This window comes from Rana temporaria, chromosome 7 (assembly GCF_905171775.1).
Source record: "Rana temporaria chromosome 7, aRanTem1.1, whole genome shotgun sequence".
NCBI classification, from domain to species: Eukaryota; Metazoa; Chordata; class Amphibia; order Anura; family Ranidae; genus Rana; species Rana temporaria.
Window position 1 is genome coordinate 98,338,727 of NC_053495.1, and position 13,926 is coordinate 98,352,652.

Genomic DNA, 13,926 nt, shown 5'->3' on the forward strand with positions numbered 1-13,926 from the left:
ACACGTACAGATATGAAGGAAACACTGCAAACACTGGAGGAAACACTGCAAAATATTTTTTTTCCCTAAATGGGTGTTTTTTGAATAGCACAATAGAAGAAAAGTATCTAAAGGGTGTATCTTACAGTAACATATGCAGTGCTGGTGTAATTTGATTTCTGAAGCAGGACTGACTCCTATCTATTTCTCCCTCTACAAGCAAAACCAGGAACATTTCCCTAAAGTATCTAATGCAGAGTATCTCACAGTAAAATATGCAGTGCAGGTGTAATTTGATTTCTGAAGCAGGACTGAACCAGGAACCTTTCCCTAAAGTATCTAATGCAGAGTGACTTGCACATATGTAGATCGCTGAGTTTTTGAAGCAGGACAGTCTGACTCCTATCTAATTCTCTCCCTCAGAGCAGCAGCAGCAGCAGCCTTTGCCTACCCTATCTAAAGCAGAGTGACATGTTGTGCTATGTGCCTCTAGCTTATATAGAGGCTGGGTCACATGCTGGGTCACATGCTGCACTGGCCAATCACAGCCTTGCCATTAGTAGGCATGGCTGTGATGGCTTCTAGGTCACACAAGTTAAACAAATGTTGATTGGCTGCCCTGCAGCGCGCCATTACATTGCCTAACCCGAACTCGAACCTGAACTTACAGTAAATTGTTCGGGTTCGGGTCCAGGTACCAAAAACCCAAAAGTCCGGTACGAACCCAAACTTTACAGTTCGGGTTCGCTCAACCCTAATCATAAGGTATAATGACACGCTGTTTCTCTTCCTCTGAAAGTTCAGCAAGAGACAAACATCCACCTACTCTCAACAACCCATTCTTGTCTAAAAAGGGGCTAAGTCTCCTAAGACGGCTTTGTTTTGGGAATGTCTTTTGTTTTTTGATGCAGTCAATTACCTTCTGGAAATGTTTGTTTTGAACAGAAGAAATTATAACAGACTTTGCCTGAGCAAGTTCTACTAGATTGACCTGTTCATGGAAACCTTTCCACCTTCTGATCAGATCGCTATTGGTTTCTCTCCGGAAGGTCTTAGCGACATGGATGAGTCTGGCTAGGGTCTTAACTAATATCTTCCAGCAAGAAAATCTATCAAAGCAATGTGAGTGAAGTGTGGCTTCAGAAGCTTTGGTACTGAAACTCGTAATTTCCGATCTGATTTCAGGGTCAGCTTTGGGCTCTATTAGCTAGATTCATAAAGACTTACGACGGCGTATCAGTAGATACGCCGTCGTAAGTCCGAATCCGCGCTGTCGTATCTTTAAGCGGTATGCTCAAATTGAGATACGCTTATCTGTTGCTAAGGTACAACCGGCGTAAGTCTCCTACGCTGTCGTATCTTAGCTGCATATTTACGATGGCCGCTAGGGACGTGTACGTCGATTTACGCCGAGAATATGCAAATGATCAAGATACGCCTATTCACGAACGTATGCACGGCCATCGCATGTAACATACGCCATTTACGTAAGGCGTTTTCAGGCGTAAAGATAAACTACCAAAAAGATGGCGCAGCCAATGTTAAGTATGGACGTCGGACTGCCGTCGAATTTCATGTGAAATCTCAGATTCAGATAGGCTGCCTGACTCTGCTAAGTGCAAGGTCTACGTTTGTTTTGAGGGCCCATTGGGTGCTCATCTCAAGGCGGAAATGTAAAATAAAATAGGAAGTAGAAGTATGTGGAGATCTTCACATTACTGCCACTTGAAAAGTTCAATCTGGATAGGTTGAAGCCGGAGGAGAACAAGAAGGAAGACGAGGAAAAACACTAATATTGTCTAATTACTCGAACTTTCGCTAATTGGTTGCAGGCTTTTGCCATTCTGGCGAGTGTCATAGGAGAGAGGACCCCTGAGCATTGTTCTGCATTGTTCGTTTACTTGAAAGCCATTAGCGAGGCTCACCGGACGTATGGCGTGGCTGCGTTACGATGAGCAGTTTTGACAACGGATGGCCACCCGATCGTTGCTGCACTGGGACCACAAGCACATCAGCCTCGCTAATTCCTGACCTAACACTCCATCATCCAGTTCACCCAGCCGACAACCTACCCCAGCAGGCTGACCATGGGTATATGTAAGAGGCCTGCCCCCTGCCAATCCTAGTTGGAGATTGGTCAGAGCTCCTCACATGTACCCCATGTCACTCCAGCTTTCAGGCCTAGCTCGCAGAATAGACCTGCTCAAATTTAACTGCACTGGCAGCTTACACAAAAACCTTTATACCTAGCCACTACCTAAGGTAGCGGGTGCTACATACACATATAGGGGCTTTAATAAGGAGTCAAAAAATCCAGTACTGTAGAGGCTTTCAATACACGGCAGGCGGTAATTGTATTATCCAAAGGGTTGAGTGTATACAAATGTAGCGCTATCCCCGCAGGAGCCGTTTAAGTTTGTTGTTGCATACTTTGCCTCTCAACCCCAATAACAGTCTCTGCCCCTCTTGGCACACCTGGCAATAGTGTAAGTGCAATGACGAATGAGAAACACACACGTTATAAAAAAACACAGAAATAATCTTTACTGCAATATTTCTGTGAAAAGGGTAACAGACAATAACAGTATATATTCAAGTAATGCAACTAGAGAGCAATAACTGAGATCAAGAGCAATATAGCTCAATATTGTATTCAGGCTACTTTCAGGGGATTCCAAACCTAAGAATGTCCCCAAGAGCAGAGGCACACTTAAATGGCAAATAAATTACAATATGACACTTTATATCGGATTGGTTACCTCTACTCAAATTTGGCTCTATGAGTCCAGGCAGGAGGAGAGCAGAAGACTGATCCTCTTTATGTCAGCCCTCTCTCTTCTGTCCCCTGACACCACAGGCCCAACTACAAACAATGTACAATATTCAGTGGCTTAACTTCCCAAATAAACTATCCCACACACCCACTACATGGACAGAGCCCTGGACATGTGTTTGCATGCCCGTATGGCACCAAAAACTTTAGTCTCTTGGAAGTAAGATGAGGCTTTGGATTCTTCAGAAACTCTAGTCGGTGCACTTAAACTTGTGAATAGCAGGGCCAAACAACACAATTGCCCTGGATTATCAAGTAAAGAATACAAGATCCTCCTCAGCAGGGTGCAAGGACAATTATGTCTGTATACAGTGTCTCTGTATCTAAATGACCTTATGTCCAGTAGCACTACAAGTGTCAGCAAGGTGACTAAGAGCATTGATGTCTGTATACAGTGTCCATACAACTCTATCTGTGTGCAGTGTCCTTGTTTCCTGCAAATGGGCAAATGCCCCCTCACCCAATCCTGCGATCAAGGCCCAAACAAACATCCTGGAACAGGCAGGCTCCGCTAGTGACCTGACTGGTCACCTCACATCGCAATGTTCCACACCGTCGTTGCGGGTGCATCTGAATATGCACCTGGGATCCCCTCTCGGCTGTGGATACCTGGATCAATGCTGTCGATGAACCTGGGAGCTGTCGATACCTGGATCAATGCTGTCGATGGACCTGGGAGCCAGCACCTCTTCCCTAAGTTTACTTTGTTCTCATGCCTTGTGTTAACTCTTCTTGTGCAGGCTGCAACTCAGTCTCCACACTCTCCAACACAGAGCCCCTGCTTGCAGATCCAGGCCAGCGTCTCAAGAGAGAAATCTAGGCCTAGACAAGCCTTTTTATATCCTCTCCCAGCAGCCTGTTATTTACTCCCAGCTGGCTGGTAGTTGTAGCTCCCCAGCAGTTCAAACGAATGTGCCACTTGAGCCCTGGGACTACAATTCCCTGAATGCTTTGCTCCCTGGTGATAAACACTTTGCTGGCAGGATGTGATGACACAGAATCTTAGCTGGCACTAGAGGAAAACAGTCTTACTGCAACAATGTTGCAGAGAGTCTTCTAATACTGCAGGTATGATAGCCACCTCCCTACTACACAAAGGGTGTCCTTACCAGGGTTGCCAGCCTCCCGCAGCATTTTTTACTGACAAAACCTGGGAAATTTACTGGTGGAGCACATTTTTTACTGGCAACCTTAGAAAGTACATAACTTCTATTGAAAACTATCACAGTGAATATTGGAACAGTATAGACATGATATGGAAACACTGACAATACCTATAACAAGGTAACTTGATTTACACGTAAAAAGTCAACACAGCATGAAATTATCAGCCCCTGATATTTACTGGCAGTTGTAAAAAAAAATCACAGATTTTTACAATCTGTCAGTAAATTTACTGGCGGTTGGCAACCCTGGTCCTTACTAAGGACCTTACTGGAGTGACTAAGGTGCTACAAGTCCATGAAATCCCCCCAATAGAGCCACTCACCAGGGCTTTTTTTCAGCGGGAACTTGGAGGAACTCAGTTCCACCACCTCTGGCTCAGACCCTTTGGTGCCTGCTCACCACAATCACTTGTAAACACAGAAGTCTGGTTTCTGTGTTTACAAGTGACATCTCTGCACTCTGTGTGTAACCACCTGAACTCTGCACTCTGTATGTAATGCAATCCTGGTATTTAATGCCCCTTTAAGACCCTTCTATTGTTTTTGAAATCTGAACGGGGTCGTGGTTGAGTTTCTGCACCTATTTTCTGAGAAAAAAAGCTCTGCCACTCACAACAATTAAATACTGTTCTGATTATACGCCTCATTTGTTTTCTAGTAAAAAAATATACAATATATTTTATTTTAAATTGTAGACAAAAAAGAGGAGGAGATTATATATATATATATATATATATATATATATACACACTGTATATATATATATATACACACTGTATATATATGTATACACACTGTATATATATATATATACTGTATATATACTGTACATATACACACATACACAATACTGAATCCAGAGGAAAAGAAAATCTCCAACTGAGGCCAGTGTTATTGATGTGAGCTAAATTTTCTTTCCTTAATTGAAGCCAAATGTTGCACAGGTTGCATGCTGGGAACTCTGGCAGCCTCTCTGCCATACACTGAAACTTTCTGAAAGGCATCTTATATCAGGCACATTACTGAACCTCCCTGCAGACATTTCCTTTGGAAACAGACGTTTCTCTCTCCTTTTTCTTCGGCTTCCACAGCTCGGGATTTTCTGTTTGCCGTCTTCGCTGACACATACGCAGAAACGTATTTCAGTAAAATAATGTGTAATCGCTTAGTTAAAAATTATAGTTATTCGGAATTATGGCACTACTCCAGATAAACAAAGAATTTGTAAAGAAGAAATGTTCTTAGGAAAAAAGCACTATACGAAGATGCTAAAGAGTTGTCACAGTTAATAAATCTTGAAATTCTGCCAAAGTCTTCTGAGAACGACATATGGAATTTCTTCAACTAATATGTAAGTCGTACATTTACCGTACAATTTATTTCACATAGTGTTATTATCTGGTGCAAGGATGTGTATTAGCATGTATACATGTTTGTATTTTATTGTAGACCGACTTGTATACAACACAAGTATTGCTTTACCATCATTAGGGGAAAAGCGCCTCTGTTTAAATGTGTATTTTACATCTTAGTCTGGCACGATAATGTTAACAGCCTGGCATGGTGTTGCTGGCTCCTCTTGTAGAAATGGAGATTAAACCAGAATACACTTAGAAGTGGTTTGTGGTAGTGAATCAAAAAAAAATATTTTTGATTTAAATTCTTGCGTTTTATTAGGTCTGTTGTATCCATATATCAAAATGCGGTTGTAATGTTTGTGGAAGAATATATATGTGTACTTTGATATAAAAGAATAACTTCTGCGTATTACATGCTGTCTTGTTGAACTGTGATTTAAAAGGACGGTAATACTAAACTGCTATCTTATGTGAAATTGCTACGAATGTAAATATGTATCAAAATTTTCTGTCAACTATAGAGAACGTTACTGGCAGTTGTGTTAAATTGTATTGTGTAGCTCCTTTTTGTTTTAGGTTAAATGAGGCCACAAATAAAAACAGGAAATATTATTATATAGTATTACTAAGCAGGAAGTCAAAGTAAACATGGAGTAGAAATGCAAGCCCCTGTAATTTTAATTATCCTGCCCCTCAAAATAATACATTAAAAACAAACTTATAACACTTACCTGTGTGAGGAAAAAGCTTATCTGAGTTGCCACAGTGTTTGGTCACATGGACATATGTCTATAAATTTGGTTACATCATTTCACCAAGTGGCGTGAAAATGGACTTTGAGGAAAAGCTAGCTAATCAGTGGATTTATCCAATTCCGATCCTAAGTTCTTTGGGCCAAATATGCCTAGGTATGTAATCACGTGGCAGAGCCCTGGGCCGTATTTCATAAAATGCAACATGCTAAAGAAGTATTGATCTGGCCTAAACCACATCAAAGGTTACAACAGTGCTGACATGCAGGTACCTTTTAAAGGATAAGTTCATCTTTGGAACCGGCTCCTGCTGCCTTGTTCCCTGATCCCCCTTCCCCATTACAGTGGGTGGGGGCTCTTCTCCCTGCACTCGCTGTCATTTTTTGAAAAGAAGAACGCGGTTGTGTGGGGCTATGCCCACAAAGCAGTATCATTCGTTTACAGTTTCCAGTGAATGAACAAACTACAAAAACTGTCTGCCACTATGGCAGATGGACATGTAGTTTCAAAACCATAAAGAGAAACTGATCATGGGTACAATGCTTTCTCTGCTCCTGCTGGAAAAAAATATGTGCATTTATTCTATTCTTTTATTCAGGTGAGGGCCAGATTCAGGTACATTTGCGTATCTTTGCCCGGGCGTAACGTATCCGATTTCCGTTACGACTCTGCAACTTAGACGGGCAAGTGCTGTATTCTCAAAGCACTTGCTCCGTAAGTTGCGGCTGCGTAGTGTAAATCGGCTGGCGTAAGCCCGCCTAATTCAAATTTGGATCAGCGGGGCGTGTTTTATGTAAATCTACTGTGACCCGACGTGATTGACGTTTTTCCCGAACGGCGCATGCGCCGTCCGTGGAATTTCCCAGTGTGCATTGCTCCAAAGTACGCTGCAAGGACGTCATTGGTTTCGACGTGAACGTAAATGACGTCCAGCCCCATTCAAGGACGACTTACGCAAACGACGTAACTTTTTCAAATTTCGACGCGGGAACGACGTCCATACTTAACATTGTTGCGCCGCACTTATGCCACCATATAGCAGGGGCAACATTACGCCGGGAAAAGCCTAACGTAAACTGCGTAAATTTACTGCGTCGACCGCGCGTACGTTCGGGAATTCGCGTATCGAGCTAATTTACATATTTTGACGCGTAAATCAGCTTACACGCTCCTAGCGGCCAGCGTAAAATTGCAGTTACGATCCGACGGCTTAAGAGACTTACGCCTGTCGGATCTAATGGATATCTATGCGTAACTGATTTTAAGAATCAGGCGCATAGATAAGACGGCTCGGATTAGGACTTACGACGGCGTACATGGCGCTGCGCCGTCCTAAGTCCTCTGAGAATCCAGGCCTTAGCCTTTATGCAAGTACCTGGGTAAGACTTCCAAAGGATTATGCCGCATACACACGACCGTTTTTCGGGTTCTAAAAAATTATGTTTTTTTTATGTCATTAAAAACGATCGTGTGTGGGCTTCAGAGCATTTTTTGGGTTCTAAAAAATGGCAATTTTTTTTTTAACATGCTTTTTTTCACGACGTTTTTAACTTTGTCGTTTTTAAGGTTGTAAAAAATGGTCGTGTGTGGGCTTTAACGATGTGAAAAATCCGCGCATGCTCAGAAGCAACTTATGAGACAGGAGCGCTCATTCTGGTAAAACTACTGTTCGTAATGGAGTAAGCACATTCATCACGCTGTAACAGACAGAAAAGCGCAAATCATCTTTTACTAACACAAAATCAGCTAAAGCAGCCTAAAGGGTGGCGTCATCCAAATGGAACTTCCCCTTTATAGTGTCGTCGTACGTGTTGTACGTCACCACACTTTGCTAGAGCATTTTTATTCACGATCGTGTGTAGGCAAGGCTGTTTTAATGATTGGGTTGAAAAAAACTTTGTTTTTTCTAGACCCTTAAAAACTTCATTTTTTAGAACCCGAAAAACGGTTGTGTGTACGCGGCATCAGATTCTAAAACCTTCTTGCGCTTATAGACCAATAAAAATCTTTATAATATTCCCGCTCTGCCTTTAAAACCCACACTCCGTGATAAAAAAATCAAAGTGTAAAAAGCTACTAAACACCTGTTGTGTATCACTTTTAGTGTTGAGCAGAATATGCCATATTCGATTTCGCGATATATCTCGAATATATATTCGAATATTCGAGATATATTCGCTAAATTCGAATATTCGTGATATTTTATCGAAATTAATTGATTGCGATTTTTCGCTATTGCGAATGCGAAAATAATTGCGATTTTTTTAATAACTGCGGTAGGAGCGCTCTGATTGGCTTAGAATATTCGTGATATTTTATCGAAATATCGCAACATGCGAATGCGATATTAATTGCGGAATTTCGAGATATGCTGGAGGAGCGCTCTGATTGGCTCAGAATATTCGTGATATTTTATCGAAATATCGCAACATGCGAATGCGATATTAATTGCGGAATTTCGAGATATGCTGGAGGAGCGCTCTGATTGGCTCAGAATATTCGTGATATTTTATCGAAATATCGCAACATGCGAATGCGATATTTATTGCGGAATTTCGAGATATGCTGGAGGAGCGCTCTGATTGGCTCAGAATATTCGTGATATTTTATCGAAATATCGCAACATGCGAATGCGATATTTATTGCGCAATTTCGAGATATGCTGGAGGAGCGCTCTGATTGGCTCAGAATATTCCTGATATTTTATCGAAATATCGCAACATGCGAATGCGAAATTGATTGCAGATATTTCGAAAACTGCTGTAGCAGCACTCTGAAATCGAATATGTATGATATTTTAACCAAAATACATATTGCGATTGCGATTTTTCGATCGCGCATGCGCAATTGCGCGAACAACACGCGACCATTTCCTGGAGCCTTGCCAGTTTCCAACTTATGATCGCAGCGCAATCACACAGCAACATGGTTGGAAGCAATTTCACTAAGTCTGAGGAAAAGTTGCTGATTTGTGTAAGTATTTTGACCACTGTTATTTCATCATCTTCAACTGCATTTAAGTCTAGTTTAAAAGTTAGTATATATGATCAGATATTAGTATTTCACAAAAAATGTGTCTCCTGCTTTTACAAAACTACAAGTCCCAGCATGCCTGGACAGCTGCAGACACCCTGGTTGGCAAATGTGTATTTAGGCACTTTTCCTTGTTATTTAGCATAATGAATTTAAAAATTTTTTGGACATAGGACGTATGCGAACGTCCTGACTTCAGTGTCCTCAAGGCCCAAGGACGTTCGAATACATATTGCCCTTTAGATGTTGCAGAACTACAACTTCCAGCATGCCTGGGAATGCTGGCACTTCTAGTATTGTAAGTTCTGCAGGCCCCCATTTTTCAGGCCTTTATGCACGGGTCTCTAAACTGTGGCACCCTAGATGCAGCAAAAGTAAAATTCTTAGCATGCACTGACAGACCGTGGCTGATGGGAGTAGTAGTTTTGCAACAGCTGGAGGTGGACTGGTCTTGAAACCCAGAGTTAGGTAACAAACCCGTAGTGTTTTGCAACCATTCTGCCTCCAGCTGGTTATTTTCTGTTGAAAAGCCTGTGGCGTGCAAAACACAACCCAAAAACTCCACCCGGTGCAAGGAAAAATTTGCACACACCTAAAGAGTGACATCACAAAAAACTGCGACGGTTGCATACGTCAGTGGTCCTCCGAAAAGGTCCCGTCTCTGACCCCCCGGGGCGTTAGGCTCCTGACAGGGAAAAGAGTTACTGTGGTCCATACAGCCGAAGCCATATGGACCCATCTCGGTCCAAGCAGCGCAATCAACACGCGAACAACACGCGACCATTTCCTGGACCCTTGCCAGTTTCCAACTTTATGATCGCAACGCAATCGCAGAGCAAGATGGTTGGAAGTAATTTCACTGTATCTGAGGAAAAGTTGCTGATTTGTGTAAGTATTTTGACCACTGTTATTTCATTATCTTCAACTGCATTTTAGTCTAGTTTAAAAGTTAGTATATATTCATAATTATGCAAATGATAATGGCTGCTATATTTATGTAAAAAAGGTGGCGACGGAAATGGCAGTATATAAAATCTGTCATGTTACCCCTGTCATTGATTAATAAGGCGAGAATGCTTCCAATTGTTGAATAGCATACATTTATGTCATATATCCATAAGGCTGTCAACAAAAGTATTACAATATACTTTGTTCTTCATCTTGCAGAAGTTCCTGGAAACAGGATACGATGAGCTGCGGAGGCAGCAAGAAAAACAGGGAGTTATAAGCTCCCTGATTGAGGAACTAGGCGAAGAACACACTCGCATGGCGATCCTCAAAAAGTGGTCCGACCTGAAGAGGCGCCAGATGAACCGGGTCAGGCGTATCCGGAATAAATATCATCCTGGTAAGTTATTGGTCACAGTTATGTTTTTTTTCCCCTAAAGTGTATTTTGTGCGTGTACTCGAGAGAGGAGCCGGACTGCAGGAGTTGGGAGTAGGCAGGCCTCCCCCAGAGGTAATCTGCCACCTTTCTCCATGCCCCGGGTGGCAATGGCGGGTGTGAGGGGGTCCTCCCACACAGACCGTCCTACCTGCTCCGCTTCGAAGCCCCACGGGGCAGAGGGACTCCCTATAAGGGAGTGAGAGGATTTGCCCGCTCAACCAGCCCCGTTAGTCCTTCGCCTCTCTTTTTAGAGACCGCATGGTCAGAGTGCGTGCATGTTAACCCAATTGCGAGTGCGTGTGTAAGTGTGGTGGTTTTTGTGGGAGGGAGGTGGGCATACTAAGCGCAGGCTTACCTCGCATAGCACACCCACCGGGGGCCGAGCTGAGACCACCAAACTCAATTCACATGTAGCCGAGAGCGGGATCCGAACCCCTAGCTGCAGAGGTGAATGGCTTGTCAGCGCAGTGGCAATCGCGTTGAGCCAGCCCGGGTCCCTTGGGGACAGTTATGTAAGGTCATATGTAATTAATGTAAGGTCAGATGTTGTTAACCAAGACGCCATGTTGTTGTAACATATATCACCACCAGCCAAGGTATTCATAGTACTGTTGGAAAAAAACATGGGACAGCAGACAGGAACACAGAAGTTATGTGGGAACATACTTTTCCCATTGCTTTGCATGGGACTTTAAACAAAAAGCCCGACCCTCACCAATGGGGTTAGTTAAGGGATAAATTAACGATCCTATACTTTAAGTGGACGTATAGATAACATGTGACCAAGTGTTATCGAAATATCTACAGCTGTTATGAAATAACATGTATTTCCCATAGAGTTGAATGGGACTTTAAAGAAAAACCCTGACCAAGGCAAATGGGGGTGGGTATGGGTTAAACCACCAATCCTATATTTGTGGCTGACATATAAGTAACCTGTGTGCCAAGTTTCATGTAAATATCTTTAGCCGTTTGGACGTGATGGTGGAACATACATACATACATGCACACACACGTTGAGTTTTATATATATAGATTCCCACTAAATTCCTGTGTTAGGCGTGGGGTTGTTATAGTAATCCTGTGTACTCCATCAAGTACTTTTTTTTAACATGAGATCGTCTGAACAAAACAAAGGAGACAAAAACAGCTCATTTTACCATGGTGGCAGCCCAGCTCACGCTCAGTCCCCTGTAGTGCCCACAAGACCCTTTAATATAACATTGTCCCATTGGTTAACTGTCTATATAAATTAATTTGTATTCATATACAATACAGTAGAGTACACAGAATTTGCATACGTCATTAGAAAACATTTTTATAATATATGAACATTGTGTTATTATAGGAGCTCCGCTACCAACTGTGCGCCCCAAGCGCACAAGGCGACAGGCCGCAGAGGAGGAGCAGGAGGAGGATGTGGAAGAGGAGGAGAGGGATGAGGAGGAGCAGCCAGGGCCATCCACATCACCACCCCCAGTTCCTGTGGAGGAGCAAGAGGAGGAGCTGCACCCCCCCCCCCGAAACTTCTGGTGGAGTAGTGGGTGACGAGGAAGAGGAGCAGGATGAGACGGTTAATTATACCATCAATCAGGAGGGTAAATATGTGCACATATATTAATAAAATTTCAACAATAAAATGTAGCTCTAAAAATGGACAGCATTTAAAGCAGGGCTGTGGAGTCGGTAGATAAATTTTTCGACTCCGACTCCTCAGTTTTATGTACTTCAGACTCCGACTCCCCGACTCCCCGACTCCCCGACTCCGACTCCTCTGTATTAATATGCGAATGTATTTTATAGATTCCTTGAGGGAAAGAAACGCAAACTACCACAGGACTACTGGCTGGGAAGCCAACAGTCTACTGTATTGCACAGTTTAAGCAAAAGACAAACACAATGAAAACAATCAAGTGACTGGATAGTAGCAGCAGGCTTAAACATCAGGAACATGATCTTTAACAGTTCAAAAATACAGACCACATTATTTGGCTGTTTTAGAACCAAAACAAAGCTTATCTATAATGAACCCAAAAAAAAAATATGAAAAACCTAGAAATGGTTTATATTAATCTTGAAATGTAGTTCTAGGCTTAGCAAATGCAAATAAATGCAATGTAGAGTTCTAAGGAAGAGAATTGCCTCTGCCAGATCCTCTTTCATAGAGTCTCTTAAGTCAGACTTTATTATTTTTATGGCTGAAAATAATCTTTCGTAACGGTCTTTGAAATCCAAATGTTTTTTTCTTATATCCTAACAGTTCTAAAAAAGCTAGAGGTGAAACAAGCTGCCATGAAAAACCTGACGAAGAGAGTAATGGCAAATGAGCAGCAGATACTGTTTTTGATGCGCCAAAATCAACAACTGGTGCAACAACTGGCGAAAAACATGGATGAGGTGACAGAGCTTCAGAAGTTAATGTCCTAATTTTTTTTTTTTTTTTTTTTAATAAAAAATGTTATATTTTGCAAAGGTTTCATTTCTTATTGAAATTGTTAGTTTTTTAAACACATCTAACTTCACATCTAACACATCAACATCAACATCAACATCAACACATCTAGCTTAATAATAACCGAAAACATTTTATACTATTACTAGCTGAATACCCGGCGTTGCCCGGTCTTCCTATCTTAACCTTTTGGGGAGGAAAATCATAGTAATATAAATATACCCATCTTTTATATAAGGGTGTTGGTAAGGGTTAATTTAACTGTTATATATTTTTATTTGGCATATAAGTAATATGTATAGCGGGTATTATTGAAATATCTCCAGGCGTACAGAAGTTATGTGGGAACATACATTTTCCATTGATTTGCATGGGACTTTAAAGGAAAACCCCGACCCTCACAAATGGGGGTAGTTAAGGGATAAATTAACTATCAGTGGTATCAGTGAACAGCAGTGGTAATAGGAGTATATATAGAGTGGGAATTAACTTTTTACATAGGTGTCTTGACAGAGCAGCAGCAGCAGTAGTAGTAGTAGTAGTAGATACAGAGTCATATCACTTGGGCAGGAGGTGCCATGATGAACAGCAGTGGTAATAGGAGTATATAGAGTGGGAAATTACTTTTGACATAGTTGTCTTGACTGAGCAGCAGCAGCAGCAGCAGCAGCAGTAGTAGTATTAGCAGTAGTAGTTGATACAGAGTCATATCACTTGGGCAGGAGTTGCCATGATGAACAGCAGTAGGAATAAGAGTATATAGAGTGTGAAACAACTGCTGACATAGGTGTATTGACTGGGCGGCAGCAGCAACAGCAGAAGCAGCAGTAGTAGTATTAACAGTAGTAGTTGATACAGAGTCATATCACATGGGCAGGAGTTGCCATGATGTACAGCAGTCTTAATAAGAGTATATAGAGTGTGAAATAACTGCTGACATAGGTGTATTGACTGGGCGGCAGCAGC

General features: G+C 42.0%; 1 protein-coding gene across 2 annotated transcripts in view; it reads left to right on the forward strand.

Annotated features, from left to right (window-relative positions):
• The first annotated feature begins 4,954 nt into the window (after positions 1 to 4,954).
• Positions 4,955 to 13,926, forward strand: part of DDR2 (discoidin domain receptor tyrosine kinase 2) — a 211,208-nt gene continuing 202,236 nt past the window's right edge. For both annotated transcript variants that reach the window (XM_040359729.1, XM_040359730.1), the window contains exon 1: positions 4,955 to 5,329. In XM_040359729.1, coding sequence (XP_040215663.1) covers positions 5,308 to 5,329 — 22 coding nt within the window. In that variant the 5' untranslated portion in view covers positions 4,955 to 5,307. The remainder of the gene's footprint in view (positions 5,330 to 13,926) is intronic.